The sequence below is a fragment of the Triturus cristatus genome, chromosome 12 (genome assembly GCF_964204655.1).
Source record: "Triturus cristatus chromosome 12, aTriCri1.1, whole genome shotgun sequence".
NCBI classification, from domain to species: Eukaryota; Metazoa; Chordata; class Amphibia; order Caudata; family Salamandridae; genus Triturus; species Triturus cristatus.
Window position 1 is genome coordinate 80,366,153 of NC_140595.1, and position 23,495 is coordinate 80,389,647.

Consider the following 23,495-nt stretch of genomic DNA (forward strand, 5'->3'; position numbering starts at 1 on the left):
CGCTCCAAGCTTCGGTCCTGGCTAATGGAAAGGACTCCATTTAAAAAGTGCCCTCGATGTGGGTCCAAATTCCCCTACACCGATCTCCACGAGGTATGCAATCTCTGCCTCTCCCCTGAACACGAGGCTCGAGACTGTCCGGCGTGTAAGTCCTTCCGGTCCAAAAAGACTATTCGGGACCGAAGAGCCAGAAGAACTATGGCGCACTCCTCGACGACGATTCCGGACGACATCTTCGGAGAAGGCATCGACGCTCCAGAGCAGTACACCGAAGAGAGCCTCGTCAGCGCTTCCGAGGCCGACGACTCAGATGTGGAGGACATCACCCCGGCGCAGAGGGTCGTGAGTAGTAATACCCCCCCCCCCCCCCCCCCCCCCCCCCACCCCTGCCGGCACCGAAAAAGGCTCCGGTCACGCCTTCGCCTCCGGGCCTAGGCAAGACCAAGGACACTGTTTCCAACACCCCACCTTCGGGCCCGGTGAAGAAGCCAAGCAAGCCTTCCGGCGGCTCGGGCTCGAGCCAGCCTACTCCCGGTACCGATAAACACACTTCGGCGCCGAAAAAGAAGCGGACCCCCATATCGACACCGAGCTCCGCACCGAAGCACTCTGGGTCGAAACCCAGCTCTTCGGCACCGACAACACCTTCGGTGCCGACACTTCGAGGCCAAAATCCATCTCGGCGCCGACCAAGCATCCGGAGGTTCCCAAACCAGGTTCCAAACAACGAACCGGCACGGAAAAGCCTAAAAAGCCAACGGCCCCGATTTCCTTCGGCGCCGACGGACAGACCAGCCTCACCGGACTTATTTACACCGGATCCCTTGCAGAAAACACTCACCAAGGATACAAAAACTGGACATTTGACACTTTCTTCCAAAAAGAGACATTTGGAGAAGCTTGCTCCACCTCCGCCTCCAAAGAGGAAGGACTCTGCTACCTCCCCGTTCAGAATACCTTCCCCATCTCCTCCACCTTCTCCACCTCCACCACCACCACCTCCACCTTCTCCACCCCAACCTCATCGTTCCCCTTCTCCACAAGATGATGATCACGGGGACCCATATGATGACATGGGGGATGTCCCCCAGGACCTACCCACAGGGGACCCCACTCCTACAGGATCCCCAGACCCATGGGACGACTACAATATCCCTGATATCCCCAACGTCCCACAAGATGACCTTTACCCCTCCAGGCCATCTCCACCAGAAGACTCATTGGGGTTCCACCACCTACTGCAAAGGGCGGCACACTATCACGGGGTAGACTTACATACCGACCCCGTGGAGGAAGATTTCCTCCTCGACACATTCGACACCACACATAGGTCTACCTCCATATTACCTATGCTTAAAGGAGTGGTAAAGCATGCGCCATAGGTTTTTAAGGACCCAGTTAGGGCCTGGGTCATTAAACTGCGCATCGAGAAAAAATACAAAGCTGCCCCCACAGATCCCTCCTACATCAGAGGGCCAGCGCCACTAGATTCTCTAGTGGTATCCACTGCACGTAAAAGGGCAAATTCCCAGGCGTCAGGCAAAGCACCACCACCTGACAAAGAGTCAAAGCTACTGGATGCACCAGGGAAGCGCACTGCGTCACAAGCAGCCAATATGTGGCGTATCGCCAGTACTCAAGCGCTATTGGCCAGATATGACAGGGCACATTATGACGAGTTAGAGAGCATAATGCACCACCTCCCTGAAAAATATAAAGCTAGGGCCAACGAACTCATTCAAGAGGGTAAGACTATCACAAACACCTCTATACGCTGTGCCTTAGATGCAGCAGACCAGGGCCATCAATACCAGCGTCCTCCTCCGTCGCCATGCTTGGCTGAGAATATCAGGGTTTAAACCGGAGGTACAAGCCTCCATCCTTAACCATCCCTTTGACCAGGAACATCTATTTGGCCCAAAGGTGGATGAGGCCCTAGAAAAAATGAAGAAGGATACGGATACGGCGAAGTCCATGGGAGCCTTACAGTCACACCCTCCTAGACGCTCCTTTCGCCGCTCTTCCTTTCTAAGTACATCTAGAGGCTACTAGACACCGCGTCCACTTCGTACAAATCCCCCACTCAGTCCACCTTCACGAGGGGTTATCAAAGAGGCGGCTATAGGGGTAACAATAATAAAGGCAGAGGCAAAACAAACAACGCCCGCTCTGCCACAACGCCTACCCAATGACTTCCCCCCACTCCCCCCAGACCATTCCACTACGGTCGGGGGTAGACTTCAACATTTCCTTCCCGTCTGGGCTACCATCACCTCAGACAAATGGGTGACACAGATAATTCGATCAGGCTACTGCCTAGAAGTAATATCTACCCCCCCCAAACATTCCACCCAGGCAGCGCCCAATGTCACAAGAACATTTAATACTCCTAAAGCAGGAGGTAATCTCCCTCCTACAAAAACAGGCAATAGAACTCGTCCCTGCCAACCAACAAAACATGGGAGTCTACTCCCTATATTTTCTCATACCAAAAAGGGACGAGACTCTACGGCTCATCCTAGATCTCCGGCCCCTAAACACGTACATACACTCCGACCATTTTCATATGGTAACGCTTCAGCAGGTACTTCCGCTCCTCTCCCAAAATGACTTTTTGACCACCTTAGATCTAAAAGATGGGTATTTCCACATTCCGGTGCACAAAGCTCACCGCAAGTACCTCAGATTTGTAGTGGACGGACAACACTTCCAATTCAAGGTGCTCCCGTTCGGAGTCACAACAGCGCCAAGGGTATTCACCAAGTGCCTAGCAGTGGTAGCAGCACATTTGCGAAGACAACACATACACGTCTTCCCATACTTAGAGGACTGGCTGATAAAAGCCGGGTCATACAATCAGTGTGTTCAACACACATCTACCACCATTCAATTACTCCACCAGCTGGGCTTCACAGTAAACCACCAGAAGTCCCATCTCCCACCATCCCACATAAACCAATACCTCGGTGCCACCATAGACACCTCAAGAGCACTAGCCTACCCCAATCCTGCCAGGATTGCAAGCATTCAAGCTCTACGCGCAACATTCGCACTACAACACTCCCTTCCAGCTCTAGTGTTTATGCAACTAATAGGGATGATGGCCTCTTGCATTTTCATAGTGCCTCACGCAAGACTCCAGATGCGTCCTCTCCAAGAGTGCTTAGCGCGCCAATGGAACCAGGCCCAGGGTCAATTAACAGATCTGGTGTTGGTAGACGGTCACACCCATCGCTCTCTGCAGTGGTGGAACACCACAAACCTTTCCAAAGGTCGACCGTTCCTGGACCCGGTTCCTCAAATAGTACTGACAACGGACGCATCGCTCTCCGGCTGGGGAGCTCATCTACTACATCTCACCACACAGGGCAAGTGGACACCTCAACAAAAGTTACTCCATATCAACCGTCTGGAGTTACTAGCAATCTTCTTAGCCCTAAAATCTTTTCAAACTCAAATTTCAGGCAAGGCAATCCTGATCCGAACAGATAACACGACAGCCATGTATTATATCCAAAAACAAGGCGGCACACACTCTCCACAGCTCTCACCTAGCACAGAGCATATGGAGATGGGCAATACCCCAGAAAATCTTTCTCCTAGCTCAGCATGTCCCAGGAGTCCAAAACACAGTGGCAGATCTGCTCAGCAGGCAGACACAACAGATCCACGAGTGGGAGCTTCACCCGCAAGTTCTTCACCCATACTTTCAAATGTGGGGGCATCCACAGATAGACCTCTTTACCACCCACGAAAACGCCAAATGCCCAAGCTTCGCCGCCAGATACCCACACCCATTGTCCAAAGGAGATGCGATATGGATGAACTGGTCAGGCAGATTTGCGTACACTTTTCCGCCTCTCCCACTCATTCCACTAGTGGTGCGCAAACTACAACAACACTCCCTCACACTAATCCTAGTAGCTCCAATGTGGGCAAGACAACCGTGGTATACCACACTGCTGGAACTATCTGTAGTGCCGCACCAAAAACTACACCTCTCTCTACACCTCTTAACCCAGAACCATGGAGAGATCAAACACCCGGACCCAGCGCAGCTCAACCTTGCGATCTGGCTACTGAAATCCTAGAATTCGGGTACCTAAATCTTCCCCCTGACTGTATGAACGTCATCAGAGAAGCTAGAAGACCTACCACTAGAGCGTGCTACGTCGCCAAGTGGAAACGTTTTGTTGTTTATTGCCATAACAACACCATCAATCCACTGGACGTGTCCATTCAACACATAATAGGCTACTTACTCCACCTACAAAGGTGCAATCTAGACTATACGTCCATTCGACTACACCTCGCAGCTATTGCAGCTTACCTACAAAACAGGCAACATCTCTCACTCTTTAGAGTACCTGCCATTAAAGCCTTCATGGAAGGCCTTAAAAGCATAATTCCCCCCAGAGTGCCACCCTCACCTGTGTGGAACTTAAATGTCGTTCTCACAAGGCTAATGGGGCCTCCCTTCGAACCTCTCCATAAATGCGAACTACAGTTCTTAACATGGAAAACCGCTTTTCTTGTAGCCATCAGTTCCCTTAGAAGGGTCAGTGAGATACAAGCATTTACCATTCAAGAACCCTTTCTCCAAATGCACCATAACAAGGTTGTTCTCCGTACCAACCCAAAATTCCTCCCTAAAGTCATTTCTCCCTTTCACCTAAACCAAACAGTAGAACTACCAGTATTTTTCTCGCAACCACAGAACGTTGCAGAAAGGGCTCTTAACACACTGGATGTCAAACAAGCCTTACCCTACTACATTCAGAGAACACAACCTTTCCGTGAGACCAAACAATTGTTTGTTTCTTTCTCTCCACCACACAAAGGTAACCCCATCTCAAAATCGGGGCTAGCTAGGTGGATTGTAAAATGCATTCAAATCTGCTACCATAAAGCAAAGTGAATGCTATCCATTCCCCCGAAAGCCCATTCTACACGAAAAATAGGGGCTTCCATGGCATTCTTAGGGAACATCCCATTAGATGATATCTGCAAAGCAGCTACATGGTCAACACCGCACACTTTCACCAAACACTATTGTGTAGATGTGCAAACTAAGCAACAAGCTAGTGTGGGCCAGGCTGTACTCAAAACATTATTTCAAACCACTGCAACAGATACGGGTGGTCGCCGCTAACGGTGGGTACTGCTATATAATCTATGCACAAGTGTGTAATCTGCAGCTCATATGCCTCGAACGGAATATGCTACTTACCAGTATGCATCTGTTCTTGGCATGTAGAGCTGCAGATCTACACACGCCCACCCGCCTCCCCGGCTACCTTTATCTGTTCCAGTTTATCTTATTTAGATAGGACACACATGGGCATCTTCACTGTTACTACTACGCTTCATCTTACCCTGCTGGCGAAAAACAATCTGAGGATGGAGCCGAAGCCCATGCGCAGTACGGACCGAAGGAGGAGTCACCGAAATCGTGACTTCCAAAGACTGTCCAAAGAACAAAAACAAACTGCAAACATCCGGGCCCAACACCAGATGGCGATCTAAGCACACATGTGTAGATCTGCAGCTCTACATGCCAAGAACAGATGCATACTGGTAAGTAGCATATTCCTTACAGTTTAGGGACAGAGATCTGGCACTGGGGACCTGATTAGCAGGAACCCAGTGCATATTCAGTCGAAGATGCATCGGAGTCAGGCAAGAAGTGGGGTGTAATCATGCTAAAAGGGGTACTTTCCTACAGGGGACTGTAAGACAACTTCCCCCCACTCTCCTGCCTCCTACCAAAAACAGCAGCAACAATACCTCCAACAGTCAACACAGAGGTATTCAAGGGTAGATTACAGAGGCAACATCACCAGAGGAAGGTCCAAGGGAGGATCTCTCAAAAGGAGCCATTTCCTCCAAGCAGTGACTCTCTTCCACTCCGCACCCCCTCCGGATCACACGACTACAGGATTTCTCCGGCATTGGGAAGAGATCCCCTCCGACCAATGGGTCCTGACCATTGTAAGTCACTGTTACTGCCTGGAGCACGCAGCAGCAAACAACCCACCCCACAGACACTTTCTCCCTGCAGAACACCAGCACCACCTTCAGGATGAGGTTATGTCGTTCATCCACAAATGGATTATAGAACTAGTACCAGTGCAACATGACAGCAAGGGAGTAAATTCCCTGTACTTTATTTCCAAAAAGGAAGGGTCTCTAAAGCTACTTCTTAACGTGAACCCACTCACCGAGCATATCGTCTCACAAAATTTCTACATGGTCACTCTTTAGAATGTCATCCCTCAGCTGCAGCAAAGCGACTTCATGACCAGTCTCTAACTGAAGGACCCAAATTCTCATATACCCATCCATCCTGCTCATCGCCGCTACCTACGTTTCACAGTAAGTGGTCAGCATTATCAATTCAAAGTGTTGCCATTCATGGTCATTCCTGCCCACAGAGTATACACAAAATGCACTGCCTTGGTAGTCGCACACCTCCGAAGGACTGGCATTCATTTAATCCCTTACTTATATGATTGGCTGATCAAGAGTGCAAACAAACAACAGTGTCTCTCTCATACCCAGACCGCTATGTCCCTCTTCGACAATTCGGGCTACACTATAAATAACATCTAGTCTCTTTAGCCCCTTGAGATGTAACTCTTTCTGGGATCTGTTGTCAATACAATCACCAGCAAGAATTATCCCAGTCAGCCAAGCGTTCTAGCAGTTAATGCCTTTTTTTCAGCCTAATCGTCAATTGGCATTCAAATCAGTTATGCGCCTTCTTGGAATCATGGCCTCTTGCATAGCCATAGCTCCCCACACTAGGTTTCACGTGTCTGCTCCAGCAGTGGTCACAAGCGGAGGGTCACTTGGAGTATCTAGTCTTGATACAGGCCTACAACCATCACTCTCTGCAGTGGTGCAACAGTCTGTTGCAGTGCCAATCCATCATAGACTCCATGGGCGGCTCGCTCTCTGATGGGCATCTTCAGCAGCTGACTATTCAGGGCATGCGGTCGCTGCAAAGGGGCTGCCACATCAGTTACCTCTAGCTCATGGTCATCCAACAAGCTCTCAAGGCTTTCGTTCCCCAGATTCAGCACTAAGTACACTTGATAAAAACATGACCGCCATGCTTCTCTCCAAAAGCATAGTGGCATTCCCTCAACGCAGCTATCAGCGTTAGCACAAATCCTTTGGCACTTCAACACCAACTGCATGTACTGGCGAAGTACCTTCCAGCAGTGGACAACTTCTAAGCACATAGACCTGCTTCAACCTGCAGTTCAGAATATTGTCTGCTGCCTCCATTTCCAGAAATCAGGCCTAGCCTATACTTCCATAAGCCTTCACTTGCAGCCTACATGCAGAACAGGGAATTCTCTTCTTTATTCAGAATCCCTATCATCAAGGATTTCATGGAAGGATTTAAGCAGTTTATACTGCCCCCGGTACCCCATTAGACTGCCTGGAACCTTAATAATTTCCTTACCTGACTCATGGGGCCCTCCTTTTGAACCTCTACATCCATGCCCATTTCAATTATTTTTCTGGACCGTTGCTTTCCTTGTCGCTCTCACATCTTTAAGGCACGTTAGCGAATTGCAGTTCCTTGCCTTGGAGTAGCCTTTCTTTCAGGTTCATATTAACAGAATTGTCTTTAGAACCAACCCTCAAATCCTTCCTAAGTTGGTAGCCCAATTCCATCTCAGTTAAACCATTGAACATCCGTCTTCTTTCTATAACCAGACTGTGTAGCTTGGCTAACAAGCAAGAGTTGACCAAGCTGTCCTAAGAACTATTTCAGTATTCTGTAGCATCCTCAGGCTAACCACCACTTAGGGGAGTATTGTTTTACAGTTTATACAGAGCATGTGCATCTACGGCCACAGATGCTCCGAACAGAATGTTACCTTGCAATCATCTGTTCAAAGTATCTAGTGCTGTAGATTCTCATGCTCCCACCCACCTCAGTGGAAACCTTTTGGTTGTTGTAGATATTCTTTCTTTTACTTAAACTCTCTGTATTTAACATTTTGCATGGTCATTACACTTTCCTTTCTAATGCTCTATCTTTACACTCACTCGCAGTGTGGAAAACAATTTAACAATGGAGCCTGTGCCCATGAGCATTACCAACCAGGGAGGAGCCGCTATACATAGTAACTCAAAAGAATTTTGTTTAAAGAAAAAGAAGAACAATTTAGCCCAACACACTAAATGGCTCTAGTATGCAGAGCATGTGAATTTACAGCACTACATACCACAAACAGGTGCTTATAACGTGATTAAAATGTGTGTATGTCGCATGTGTGGCTGTAGATACACAGGCTCTGCACTCTACTTTGGTAAAAAAAAAACAGGAATCTGTTGCTCGTCAGTCCCTATTAGCAGGTAACTATCACCACTAATACATCTCTTGTGGGATGTGGAGATCACCGTGACGGTATGACTGTCGAAAGCCCCTAACCCGTCAGTGCCAGGGGTTCCACATTACCTGGAAGTTCAACACTTCAGTCTAGCCCGGAAAGTGTTCATCCTATTACCACGTGAATCTACAGTACAGCACTACATGCTGTGAAGATATTGTTAAAGGGCAGGTAACATTTCCAATATATATGAGGCTATTCATCGGAAAAGAAAAAAAGGTCCCTGTGTTACGGTCTTCCTCTTTGCGCTGTGGTCTCTCATGATACCCATGTGCCGCTAATGTGCTGTGGTGCCGCATCGCCAGTTCTTAAACAAGAAAATTATTGCAGTATTTAAATCTGTTCATATTGTTTAGTTTGTCTCCAGTATAAGAAGCTGAGTTCTTGCCTGAATGTGATTCTGTTCTGATGCATGGGATCAAATTAAGATCCACAGTCTGTTGACATACAGCTCTTTGTTCGATCTTGTAGTGATCCTTAAAGGATTTCCTTCTGAATGTCCATTGTTACTAAGTAACTTTCTTAATACCAATGTCCATTGGCTTGGGTCACACACAAAGCTTGTGTCTTGCTTTTACTTTAGATTCATGAACCACATGAAGCACCACGTGGAGCTGGACCAACAGAATGGAGAGGTGGATGGGCATACCATCTGCCAGCATTGTTACCGGCAGTTCTCCACTCCATTCCAGCTGCAGTGTCATCTCGAAAGCGTCCACAGCTCCTATGAATCTACCAGTATGTCTCTTTTGCCATAATTTATTTCGTCAGATCTGAGCCTGTATTGTATTCATTTCTCTTTCAATTCTTTGTTTTCTCCAGTGTGGAGTTTTGTTTTTATAAAACGTTTTGTTATTTTCCATAACCAAACATGACTAGAAACCATGGTATTTCACATATGTAACATGACATATTGACATCCCAGATGATCTTGATTTCCCTCCTCCTCATTCCTCTAAACACCGAATAACCTTCTCACTCCATTCTTAATTTCTTTGGTAGATTTGCTTACTATTGACAATCCATGAATCCACAAGGCAGACTTTGTCTCTTGATCCGACGTACCTCGCTAATCTGTTTTCTGAATTCCAGTTCAGTCTCCATGTATGAAGTTATGTTACTTCGTATTTCTTCCGCATATCACGTAGATCATGTGGGATTATTTCCATGACCATAAGTGACCAAAACCTTTTTTTTGTTGAAAAATATTTTTATTAAATCGGCTCAGAATAACATAGTCATCATATTCAAAGTATTTACATGCAGTATAAAATTGTTATCGACACCGTAACTGCTGTCTTTACCCTTGTGTCGAGTCCCTAATGAACTCTTTAAGTGTTCTAGTCTAATCTGAAGCAGACCCCCACTCCTCTCCCTCTATGCTACCTAACACCCACGTATTTCTGCCACTGTCCCCAGATTTTACCCCATTTGTGTGGACAGCCCCTGGCTGTATAAATCACTTTTTCCGGCCTGGCGCACCAATCCATGTCAGATTTCCATATACACACTTCCGGTCTTTGTCTCACCCCCCCTCCCCATTTTTGGGCTATATTTCGTTTTGCCACCATTGCAGCGACTTTCAGCCAAATAGTGGTATATTTTGGCCATTTCTCTTCCCCTGTTACGCACAAAAGCATCCAGCATGGGCCAATTGGAATGTTTAACCCAGTGACTTTTGACATGAGTTTCCCCTCTGCTTTCCAATATTCCTGCACAAATTTACACTCCCACAGAATATGAAAAAAGGTACAAATTTCTCCACATTCCCGAACACAGAACTTGGACAACCCATATCCCAGTTTATGCATCAGTGGTCTGGAGGCATACGATCTATGCAATATGCGCAATTGCTCCTGGCTGAATCGGGCGCCAATTGCTACTTCCCTAGGGCTCTGAACCGCCTCTTCCTGTCATCATCCTCCAGTAACCCCAAATCCGTCTCCCTGGACACCCGAAGAGGGTCTACCAGATTAGGGTAGTTGTACAGCACCTTTTTATATGTCAGGGAGGCGGCCTTGGTCTCCATTGGGTCCATCAGCAATCTATCTTCCAGGGGGGAGTAATCTGGGAGTGTCACCCTGCCTTATATGCTGATGTAGTGCATGTCTGAATTGTAAGTATTTATATTGCTCCGTGTCAGCCAAGTCATACTCCCTTTGGAGATCCCGAAAAGTGAGCGGCTTCTGGCCTCTCCATACATCCTCTAGTTTCTCAATCCCTAACAGTTCCCACTTCTTAAAAATCTCCCTAAGGGTCCTCAGTTCCTGCAGTTGATCACTGTACCACAGTGGCGTCCTCCCTGATAACTTACCCTTCTTGGGTCACCTCTTTCCAAATTCGAATAACTGTTTGTGTAGGTAGAAGCTTCTTTATGCGCCCTCCGTACAAGGCTGCCATGTATCCCCTAGTCCCCAGTGCCCAGTGATCTGCTCGAAATGCGGGGTCACCACGATCTCCAAAGGTCCAATCATTGACTACAATTAGCTGTGAAGCCCAATAGTACTGGAGGATATCTGGGACGGCCAGTCCCCCTTCATACACTCCCCTCGTAGCTTCCCCAGGGCTATTCTAGCGCTACCGCCATTCCAGAGGAGTCTGCCCACCTCACTGTTTGTCTCTGAATACCCTCTGCGGGAGCACATGGGGGTATTTTGCAGTACGTATAGTAGCCCGGGCAGTGACATAATTTTAAAGAGGACCGCCCTCCCCATCAGTGACACCGGTAATTTCCTCCAGTAGTCCACGTCCTCTCGTAGCCTCTGTATCTGTGGGTCAATATTGTCCACCAGAAAGTCTGCCTTATTTACGGAAATATGCATTCCCAGGTATGTAGATCGAGACCTAATTTGCAGGGGAGCATTGTCCACTAGTCGCTGTGGGTTTTCACCGGCCAGCGGGAACATTTTGCCCAGTTAATAGTGTACACAGAGTGAGTACCAAACAGTCGAAACACCTACAGGACTCTATGGACCGATCTATATGGGTTAGTGAGATACAATAGGATGTCATCTGCGTATAACGATATTCTGCCTTCCCAGTCCCCTTCCCCCGGTATCCCTTGCAGTACTGTGTCGTTACATATCCAAGTTGCCAGAGGCTCCAACGCTAGGGCAAAAATCATCGGCGACAGTGGGCGACCTTGTCGCGTGCCTTTCCTCAGGGAGAACGAACGAGACACCTCACCATTCACGCACACTCTGGCCTGTGGGCCCAGGTATAGGAGCCTCACCCAGGAGCAGAACTCCGGACCGAAGCCCAGTCTCTCCAGAGTGGCGAATATAAACTGCCACTCTATACTGTCAAACGCCATCTGCGCATCCAGCGATAGAAGGACTACGGCCCTCTCTGGTGTGTGGCCCTCTCTGGTGTGTGGTCCTCTCTGGTGTGTGGTCCTTTCTGGCGTGTGGCCCTCTCTGGTGTGCCTTTGGTCCCATCTAGAACTCCATATATTCTCCTCAGATTCAGTCGTGTACTTAGGTGAGGCATGAATCCAGATTGATCTGGATGAACCAGAGTGGCTATCACCGGCCTCAATCTATTCGCTAAAACCTTGGCTAGGACCTTCGCTTTCACATTTAAGAGCGATATGGGTCTATATGACCCACAGTCAGTCGGGGTGCACCCTTCTTAGGGATAACTACGATAGTTGCTGTACTTATATCGACTGGGAGCTCCCCCGGTCTCTCGCAATCTTTGTACATATTTAAAAGGTGTTGAGCTATCTTGCTCGTCACGCTGTTGTAGAATTCGATCGGAAAACCATTAAGTCCTGCTGCCTTCCCAGATTGTAGTTCAGAGAGGGCGGTCGCGATTACCTCCACCGTTATTTCTCGATCTAAGGCCGGTCTGTCGTCTGTCACCAGGCACGAGAGGTCCATTTCGCTCAGCAGGGCAGTCCTCCCTCGTCCTCTCCGTAGTGGAGGTGCATATGCCCTCATAGTAGTTAGCGAAATCCTCTGCAATCTCCTTGCCAGCTTGTTTACTCCCCCTTCTCATCCGGGGTTCATATTTCTAGGACCCAGCTGCTGTCTCTATCCCTACGTTCTAACCACGCTATCAACTTGTTGGCTTTGTCCCCCACATCAGAAAGCTTTGTCTGGCCCGCTACCACGTGGGCTTTTGCTTTGTTGCCACTTATGTCTTTCAACTCCTGTCTCTTGTAAACCAGCCTACGGGCTGCTTCACAATCTGTCCTGCCCTCCCCCAATTCTTCCTCCAAGTGGGTTATCTCAAGTTCCAGGGTTTTTTCTTCTTTGATTTGCTCTATTTTCCAAACTTCAATTTCAGCCTGGATGAACCCCATAATCACCGTTTTATATGCTTCCCACAGTGTAGAGGCCGACTCTACTGTACCCTTGTTAATGTCAAAGTATTGTGTAGTATGGATCCTTACCTTGTTTGTGAATTGTTTATTTCTAAAGTGCCATGGAGCTAGTTGTGGAGGAAGGATAGTATGTCAATACGGACCTTGTAGTTGAACCATTACAGGTGCATGATCCGAGATACTGTGTGCTTTAAGTGTCGCATCCCGGAATTGTTCCAGTTGAGATGTCAGGGTGAAAATGTAGTCCAGTCTGGAACGAGTTTTATGCACCGCTGACATGTGAGTGTATTGGCGACTGAGTGGGTTATGTGCTCTCCAGAGATCCGACATGACCATCACGCCTACGAACCTCTTCAGTGGCTCCTTCACTGTCACCCCAGTTGCATTAGTTAATCTATCCATTTGGGGGTCTAGCACCGCATTCATATCTCCCCCAACCACCATCGTGCCCAACGGCATTTCAAGGAGAATTCTACCTAGTTGTGCAAAGGTGTCTGCATGCAGGTGTGGGGGGACATACACCGAGCAGAAATTTACCGTCCTCCCTTCCCATCCTGCCGACAGAGCCACATATCATCCCATGGTATCAAACCAGCACTTCTGGACTATCGATGGTGTTGAGACTTTTATTAAGACTCCTACCCCCCTTAAGCCTGTTGTATACCCTGCATGGGCTGTAGCTGTAGCCATATGTATCTAGTGTTTTACAATAGTTCCCTTGTAGGTGGGTTTCTTGGAGTAGAACCACGTCTGGGTTATGGCATTTCAGATACTTAAGCACTAACGTTCTTTTGACTTTACATCCTAGCCCATTTACATTCCACGTCAATATTGTTAACGACATTCTGGGGGGTAACCGCTCCGCCCACACTCAAACCCAGTCGGTGTATATTGTCTCCTAATTCTGTGTATGTGACTCATTCTCTTCCCTGAGCCTACAAACAATAACATAAATATAACTCCCCATATCCTGATTTCCTCCCCCCCCCCTCCCTGCTGCCCTGCAGGCGGGTGAAACAGCTACCCTCCTCCCCAACTTGCAGAGTGCCTGTCGCCTTAAACTGAATAACCATTTATAAAGGGTGGTAGGAGCCGAACAATTATCACATTGCCCCCAACTTCTGATGAATACATCTGTCAGTGGATTCCTCACCTTGTGAATATCCCCTGCGCCAGCAACATTCGGAAATTTTTCGTAGCTCTCCACGCCGACGAGGACAATGTCACAATAGCATGGCTCCAAACGCGGCTCCGCTGACGTCACTGGAGCCATAAGAGAGCCTCGTCAGCGTGATGACGTCAGTTCCCTTTTTTCCACGCTGTCGACGCTAACGGTTTTCTGGGACTCTCCGTAGCTAGTTACTTTGTATTTCTGGATTGTGTTTCTGGTCTTCTCTTGCTTCTTTCCTGAAGAGGTCGTTCAGGAAGTCCGGGTTAAAGCCCTGTAGAGAGTGCGGAGGACATATGTCCATCACGGATCCTCAAGAAGATTGTGTCTGGTGCCTGTCGTCGGATCACGTTGAGGGGTGCTCTTGCTGCCGTAAGATGAACCCAAAGGCTTTAAAGGAGAGAGAGACCCAGCTGTTCATCGCGAAGATGAGGAAGGAGAAGAGAGGTCGAAGGCGATTGAGGTCGGGTTCAAAGTCGACGTCGGGTCATGATTCAAAAACAAAGAAGCATAAGAAGAAGAAGAGGCACGGCTCTCGACGCCGTTCCAATAAGGAGACGGCTCCGAAATCGACTTCTCCAGTTCCTCGGCATCGTAAAGACTATGTTTCTCCTTCTCCTTCGGTTTCGAATCCGGCTTCACCTGTTAATCCGGCTTCGCCTGCAGCTTCTCCGGAGCGTGCTCCGGCTCTGACTCTTACTCATTCTCCGGCTCCGGTGGAAGAGGCTCCGGTACCTGATGAGTCGTCGACTCCATTTGCTCCACCGTCGGTGCCGATTGGCCCGAGTCCGGTAATGCCTCAGCCTTTATCGGGCCCTTAACCACCTTTCCCTGGCCCGGGTCAAGACCCATCGCATTACTTGAATGCCATGTATGGTGTCTTTACAAGAGCAATGTACCCCTCTGGAGCACCTTCGGGTCCCATGGGTCCAATGGCCTTTAATTTGGGGGTTCGTCAGGCCTATGCTCAGGCTCCCTTTATGCCATTCCTTCCAGCAGCGCCGTCCTGGCATTTCCCGGCGCCGGGGACGTCGACGCCGTTCCCTTCATCTCTGGCTCCGTCAGCTCGACCTTGTTCGGCTCAGGCTATGCCTCCGGATCCGTGTTCGACGCCGGCTCCGGCTCCGTCGGAGTAGTGTGTGGCGCCGCCGACGCCGGTTCCGAGGATAAGATCCAATTTTTTTTTTTAAAACATGTTTTTATTGCAGCATTATAAACAAAACATCCATTAGGGCAACCGGTACCCGCTTATAATTTAAAATCACACCCATCATTATAACAATGCACACAGCCATTCAGCCCACATCCCGGGGGCCGGGCGGCGTGTTAAGACAGTGATTCATATTATTATGACGATCACCTCATAGCGAAGCCCGGTCCATGTCCTATTATAGTATCTACATTTATTCCCATCAGACTCCCTCCCCAAAACCAAATACCGCCAGCCAGAAGCAACCCCTCGAAGTGGTTGACACTAGTATTGTCCGTGTCCACAGCCTCCGTCCCTTCGGCGCCCACCCCTGTTAGCCGTGCCTAAGGCCTATCACTCATCACCTTCTAGGTGCCCAAGGAGAGCTGCCCATGCGCCCCGTTCCCCGGTGGTCAGCAATCAGGGATCCTTCCTGCCGGCACTCGTCTTAACACTACAACAATACCCCAATAACTCCCCCCCCACCCACCCCACCCCCCCAACTGCTGCTGATGTGGGCCATACCAGTGGTCTCTAACACTAATGCGTGCCAGTCATCGGGGTTGGCATGTAGTCTCCCCAGCCTCAAGGAACCCCGCTCTCCGAGCGTTCGTGCTCCGTACGCTCCAGCCGGTGGTCTTGCAGAGCTTGTACTATCCTCTCCCAGGCCCTTACCCACTCCAACCCCTTCTCGTTATCCGCCTTGGTGGCCTGCCGCCTTCTAAGCACACTCTCGCATCTAGACCATTTCAGCAGCTCAGATATCCATCTCCCGACTGATGGGCCCTTCCGGGTTCCGAGGATAAGATCCAGGTGGGAGGCGCAGAGGATTTTGGAAGAGCAGAGGTATCTGGCAGAAGAAATGGAGGAAGGTGAACTTCAAGAGTCAGATGACTTATTTGAAGACTTAAGGGAGGCAAGTGGCCTTGATATGTCCCCAGAATGGGAGCTTTCTCCTCCTTTAGATGCTCCCTCTAAGGATGTGGTTCCTAACCACACAGTTATAAGGAAGGCAGCGGAGATCTTAGACTTGCCGTTCCCAACGGCTGAATTTAAGTTCAATATCTTGACGGAGGTTCTTCATTCTCCCTCCACTGTAGTAGAACCTATGCTTCCTTTCAATGAGGCCATCACTGAGCCAGTTATGGAGGTTTGGTGTAAGCCCTTTTCGGCTCCAGCAGTGTCAAAATCTGTTGCTAGGAGGTACAGGGCGGCACCAGGAGATCTGGACTTCCTAACATCCCATCTTTCTCCTGAGAGCCTGGTGGTTCAAGCTGCATGTTCGAAAAAGTCTTCTGGAGCATTTCCTCAAGTTCCTGGTGATAGAGAGTCAAAAAAGCTTGACCAGTCAGCCAAGAAGGTGTTCTCCACGGCAAGTATGGCCTTGAAGTCCACAAATGCCACCTGTCTTTTGGGCCGTTACATCCACGCCCTAATGGACTCTGCAAAACAGCTGGCTCCTAAATTGAGGAGGACAGGCAGAATTTTAATGAGGTATTGTCGGACACTCAAGCAGCTGCACTTCCAGTTATTCAGAGTGGTTTGGATACTGCGGACTCTGTTGCCAGGATCATGGGCTCCTCGGTTGCCACAAGAAGAAGTGCTTGGCTTAAGTCGTCGGAGTTCTCTCCAGATGTGCAGGCAACACTTCTAGACCTACCCTTTGATGGTTCTGGACTGTTTGGAAAGAAAGCAGATGCAGCCTTGGAAAGGTTCAAGGACAGCAAAGCCACAGCTAAGTCTCTGGGTTTGCAGGCGCAGCCTAGAGGTTCCTCTTACAGAAGGTACAGAGGTTTTGGGAGGTCGTCCTTTCGGACCTACAGGCAGCCTCAGCAGCAGCAGCAGCAGCAGCAGCAAAATACCCTGTATAAGACCTACAGGGGCAAGAACAGAGGCCGTCCACGAGGTCGTCACCCCTCCTCCTCCTCCTCTACCTCCCTCCCTCTTGCCACAGCAAAGCAGCCCTAGATCCACCATTCTGGATCATGTTGGTCCTGTGGGGGGTCGGCTTACCCATTTTCTGTGTAACGCCCTGAACGTCTCAGGATCGTTTAACAGACACGACAATGAGGACGCAACCACTTGTGAAGGGTTAGTTCTTTTAATGAAGGCAAATAAAATACAAAGAACAAACAAAAGTTATAGTCACTGGAATCCTCCAGGCTAAGTACGTTACCAGCCCACAGCACGGATGGTCCTAACCGTCCTCTGCATATACGCCGATCCCGGCGTATGCCAACAGAGGGCAGAAATGAAATGGCCGACAATGCCAATCGGTAGGCTGTGAGGGGCACGAAGAGTGTTGGGGAGAATCGAGGAGTCAGGGAAACACCCAGCCGGGGTCTCTACCTGAAGGGAGCAGCCGCTCAACCTCTTCCTCAGACTGCACCGGGACGCGGAGTCACCTCCTGGTGATGCGTCACCGATACCCCAATCACAAGCAAGAAGACTGAACCGAGAGCAGCCGCTCGATCGATCCTGTGGACTTCCGAGTCTGTAACGCGGCAAACACCTCCTGGTGTGCGTTACAGCTGGCAGTCCCTGTGTCTCTGGTCGGGCTGGGAGTTACGACTCCAACCAGCAAAAGCGCCACTGCGCTTGGACTCAGCCGAGTCAAAAAGCGAAGCTCAATGGTTGACCGGTAGAGCTTCCGGGTCCTTCACAGGTGACGATGGGGCAAGACACGGCCCAGGGAGTAACGACTCGACCTACCTCCGTTCTTGCCTTACTGGAGCACCACTCCGGAACACTGCTCTTCACGAAGCAGGTACGTCGGTGTAAACACAATATCCGACAGCCTTGTACCTCCCGGTTCCTCCCTTTATAGGGCGTGTTTTCCTTGAGTTATGTAACAGCTCTCCTGTTTACATAAGGGCGTGTTTCCCTTGAGTTATGTAACAGCTCTCCTGTTTACATAAGGGCGTGTTTCCCTTGAGTTATGTAACAGCTCTCCTGTTTACATAAGGGCGTGTTTCCCTTGTATGACAGGAATTCTTGACATTCTGCAAGATTGGGAATCGGTCACTACAGACCTTTGGGTTCTAAATCTTGTGGAAAATGGGTATGCTCTTCCCTTTCGGGAATTCCCTCCAAATTACCCTCCTTGCCAAGGTGCTTGCTCGGAGGGCCACCTTCTTCTCCTGCAGGAGTAAGTCCTAACATTACTGAAAAAAGGTGCGATAGAGGTGGTTCCAGAGCCGGAAAGGGGTCAGGGATGCTACTCCCGATATTTCCTGATACTCAAGAAGGATGGCAGGCTACGTCCAATCCTGGATCTCAGGATCTTGAACCTTTTTCTGAAGCAGGAGAAGTTCAAGATGCTCACCCTTGCGCAGGTTCTTCAAGCGCTGCAACAGGAGGACTGGATGGTGTCGATCGACTTGCAGGATGCGTATTTTCATATTCCGATCCTGGAGTCGCACAGGAAGTATCTCCGTTTTACGGTAGGGTCACAACATTATCAGTTTGCGGTTCTCCCGTTTGGTCTTACTACTGCACCTCGAGTCTTCACCAAGTTGATGGCAGTGGTGGCAGCCCATCTCAGAAGGTCGGGGATTCCAGTTTTCCCCTATCTGGACGACTGGCTGATCAAAGTGGAGTCGCCAGAGAAGGTGCTTCATCATCTGCAGGTTACAACTCAGCTGTGGTACAAATTGGGATTATCGATAAACGAGCCCAAATCTCACCTGGTGCCCTCTCAGCGCAACCTGTTCATATGGGCGGTACTGGACACTACTGTGTGTCGAGCATTCCCACCTTCACAAAGGATCTGTCTTGGTGGAGCGTGGAGGGCAATCTGTCTCAAGCAAAGCCCTTCCATCTACCTCCATCGGTGGCCACAGTGATAGCGGATGCATCCACTTTAGGGTGGAGTGCGCATCTGGGGGATCTGGAGATCAAGGGTCTTTGGTCTCCAGAGGAAAGGTTGCTTCACATCAACCTTTTAGAGTTGCGGGTGATACGTTTGGCTCTCAAGGCCATCCTCCCTTCCCTTCGCGGTCAGTCGGTTCAAGTCCTAGCGGACAACACTACCGCGATGTGGTATGTCAACAAGCAGGGATGAGTGGGGTGCATTGTCTCTGCAGAGAGGCTCTGTGTCTCTGGTCCAGGGTTCAGGATCATCAGATTTGTCTGATGGCAAATCATCTGGCCGGAGTTCTGAACGTGCGTGCAGACAGTCAGACAGACAGAGTGGAGGCTCCGTCCGGAGGTGGGTCGTCACATCTTTCGGACGTGGGGGAACTCCTCGGGGAGCTTTGGGGGACGCGTTTCAGTTGAAGTGGGACTCCCATCTCCTTTACGCGTTTCCTCCCATAACCTTGATTCCTCTGGTTCTGAGGAAGATTCGCCAAGACCGGGCCCAAGTCATATTGATCGCCCCGGATTGGCCAAGAAGGGTGTGGTATACAGATCTTCTCCACCTCTCCTCGTGCCCTCCGCTCCGTCTCCCTCTCAGGGCAGACCTCCTCTCGCAGTCGCAGTGGCAGGTTCTACACCCCCACCTCCAGCTTACACCTTCATGCCTGGAGATTGAACGGGGCAACCTGAATTCTTTTTCTCTCCCGCCTGACGTGGTGGACGTGATTTTGTCTGCCAGGCATCACTCCACCAAGTCCATCTATTCCTATAGGTGGTCCAAATTTGTCCATTGGTGTGGGGAGAAGTCTATTGACCCTTTGAGGGCTCGTTTATCCAACATCCTTCAGTTTGCTCTCTCTCTAGCTCAGCAATGTTTTGCTGTAGCTACTGTGAAGTGTTATTTATCGTCTTTGTCGGCATTTCTTTGCTTGCCGGATCAGCCGTCCTTGTTTAAATCACCTATTGTGTTACGGTTCATTAAGGGCCTTACCAACAAGTTTCCGCCCCCACTCCATTTATTGTGCCTCCATGGGACTTAAATCTTGTCTTAACTTACTTGATGGGTTCTCCCTTTGAACCCTTGCACAAGTGTCCCTTAAGGCTATTGTCTTTTAAAACAGTTTTTCTCATTGCCATTACCTCGGCAAGGAGGGTAAGTGAGCTTCAAGCTCTAAGTTCGAAACCCCCGTTCTTGACCATTCATGCTGAAAGAATGGTACTCAGGACCAGGGCTGCTTTTCTGCCTAAGGTGGTAACTCCTTTCCATCTGGGGCAGTCCCATTACCCTTCCTACCTTCTATCCTCCCCCTCACCCTTCCAAGGTGGAGGAGCGGCTTCACCACTTGGACCCTAAAAGGGCGGTGAGTTTTTACCTCAAAAGAACTAAAGACTTTCGAGTGGATGAACAGCTGTTTGTGGGCTTCATTGGCTGCGAGGAAAGGCAGAGCGGTGCACAAGCGCACCCTTTCCAGATGAATTATGTTGTGCATCAAGATCTGTTACTCTTTGGCTGGTAAGGAACCTCCAGAGGGTATAAGGGCTCACTCTACCAGAGCAAAGTCTTCTACATCTGCCTTATCTAGATGTGTTCCTGTGGAGGACATTTGTAGAGCGGCAACTTGGGCCTCCCTCCACATTTTCGCGAAACATTACTGCTTAGATTCCGAGGTGAGGATGGACGGACACTTTGCACGTTCCGTTCTTCAGGACTTTTTGGTATAGAAGGGTGGACACCCTCCTCCGGGAGTGGGTACTGCTGTGGGACTCTATTCACAAGGTGAGGAATCCACTGGCAATGTATCCATCAGAAGAACAAGTTACTTACCTTCGGTAACGCTTTTTCTGGTGGATACAGTAGCTGCCTGTGGATTCCTCACTGACCCACCCGCCTCACCGTTGTCCACACTTGTATACCTACAATAGTGATAATGTGATAAAATCTATCTGTTACTGTCAAAGGAAGTCTGTTATTTCTTTTGGTTTCCTACATTGACTTCACACTGTGTGTTGGTTTGAATATTATGTACTGTGTATACTGTCTATATATTATTGTCGGTCCGTCCGTGTGCCACGAAGGCACGGGAAAAAAAAGGCAGAATTGACGTCATCACGCCGACGAGGCTCTCTTATGGCTCCAGTGAAGACAGCGGAGCCGCTTGCGGAGCCATGCTGTTGTGACGCCGTCGGCGTGGAGAGCCACGAAAAAGTTCTGAATGTTGCTGGCGCAGGGGATATTCCCAAGGTGAGGAATCCACAGGCAGATACTGTATCCACCAGAAAAAGCGTTACAGAAGGTAAGTAACTTGTTCTTCTAGCCCATCCCCAAACCCCTCGTAGTCTGGTTCAATTCTGCCGACCATACATCAGGTCATCCGCCATTAATAGTGCCATACGGCTAAAATCTTGTACACAACGTCCCATCTTCAGGGTGGTGGATAAACAGCTCCCCGCCAAGCTCAGGGGACCAAACTCACTACGTCGCTTTTACATGTCCTCTTTGGATTCACCATCTCGGGTACCTCTCAGTTCGATCACGAGTCTTCTATTCCGTAGGGTTGATCTTTCCGACCTCATCACCGCTCACGTGGAGAAGTGTGGCCCACCGTACGCCAGCCCTCCAGCCATTCCCAGGCCTCTGCAGCTGTTTCGAAATACCACGTCTTCCCCTCTGCGACCACTCTCAGCTTGGCTGGGAACATCATGGAGTATTTGATGTCTTTGGCACGTAATTACCTTTTAACCCCCTCGAAGGTGCGCCGCTGTTTTTGAACCTGGAGGGTGAAGTCCGGAAAAAAAACGTATCCCCGCATTTTCATGTTGCAGGACCCCCTTTGCCCTTGCCGTCTGTAGGATGGCATCTCTGTCTCGGTAATTGTTCTGGGTGGGGCACCAGGCTTTGGCCTAGGTACGGGCGCCCTGTGCGAGCGTTCAATTGTAAAATGCGTAGAGAGCTTTGGGGGTTTCAAATGATTCACGAGGAGGTCTTCGAGAAACAGATCCACACTTGACGCCCACGCACTCCCGCCAGCTCAATCCCAGTCAAGGAGGTAGTTCTTCTGGATCGCCAGCAGCCCCTGACACAATCAATTCCCCGGTATGCACCGCATGGGTCCCAAGTTGGATAAACTCAGTTCGGAGCCGCCGCACCTGCACTGCGAAATGGGCGCCTCACTGCCTGTCATCAGGGACCAGGCGGATTGCTGTGGCGGTAGTTTTCTCCCTGAGTTCAGACGCACCGCATTGAAGCTCCCCCCACCTGCATACGCGATCCTCTCTCCCGCTGAGCGTCTCCTGGCCCTGTCTAGGCCGCGACAGTCGTACTGTGGTGGCGGCCTCTCTACAACACCTCTGGGGTCACGCTCTTCCCGAAACTGGCTCTCGGGGGGTCTTTGGATCCGCTGCAGGTCAACGCGCAGCAGAACTGGATGAATGAACGGATGTATGCGGAGATTTACAAAGTCGGGCTACAGCGCGCCGCTAAGCCGCCGCCATTTCGCTTGGCTCCTTGGCCACGCCCCGACCAGGGTTTTTTTGACCAGTTTGAGAAATCAGGTGCGTTTTGTTTCTTCCAATACGATTTTAGCTCCTGCTTTGCTGCTAGGAGCATCTTTTAAAAAACTGTCCACATACATAGGCAAGACCTTCCCTTTGTGTGGACTGAGGCCTAGAGTTAGATTAGAGTTCTTGGAGGATTGGGAACTGTGAGAAAGTGCCTCTTCTGACATGGTTAGCCCCCCACGTTTTGCCTGGAAAGTGATGTGGTTTTGATTGTAAGTGCACAGGGTCCCTGCTAACCAGATCCCCTGTGCCAGTGCTCCTTCCCTAAAACTGTACCATGATTGGCAACATCAGCTCCCCTGTAAGTCCTTAGTAAATGGTACCCTTGGTCCCTAGGGCATGAGGACTGAAGAGGGACCCTTAGGGGTGCCCTCACCAAGGCCATGCCTCTGCAGATTGTATGCCTTGGTGCAGTGAAAAACAACAAAGTCGACATGGCACACTGCCTGTGTGCCATGTCCAGCAGCACGGCCGAAGGTATAGGTAAGTCACCTCTCCAGCAGGCCTAACCAGCCCTAAAGCAGGGTGCACTATATCTCAGGTGTGGGCATCTCTGCATGAGCAGATATGCCCCTACAATATTTAAGTCTATTCTTTAATATTGTACGTGCTGGGGATGCCATAAAGACTGCATGATCTGGAAACTCGACATTTTGAGTTCCCCAGCACCATGATGGCTTTACTGTATCCAGGCGTGTTTGGTACCAAACCACTACTCTTTATAATCCCATACTGATGCCAATGTTGAATTTATTAATACGTACTCGGGGGGCACCTCAGAGGTGCCCGCTGAAAACCTACCAACCCTGGTGTGGTCTCTGACTGGCTTTAGGCCATCTGCAGCTAGCAGCAGAGGCTGGGGTCGCATTACAAAGGCGGCAAGCCTTTGAAACTTCCCTTTTGGGCACTGTACCCATCATGGGGGAGGAGGTGTGGCACCTCCGCCCAGGATGTGCATTTTTTTTTCCCAGGGAGCAGAGGCTC

General features: G+C 49.6%; 1 protein-coding gene across 9 annotated transcripts in view; it reads left to right on the forward strand.

The window, feature by feature from the left end:
- Positions 1 to 23,495, forward strand: part of POGZ (pogo transposable element derived with ZNF domain) — a 411,414-nt gene that overhangs the window by 223,967 nt on the left and 163,952 nt on the right. For all 9 annotated transcript variants that reach the window (XM_085639417.1, XM_085639420.1, XM_085639422.1 and 6 more), the window contains exon 11: positions 8,995 to 9,149. In XM_085639417.1, coding sequence (XP_085495543.1) covers positions 8,995 to 9,149 — 155 coding nt within the window. The remainder of the gene's footprint in view (positions 1 to 8,994; positions 9,150 to 23,495) is intronic.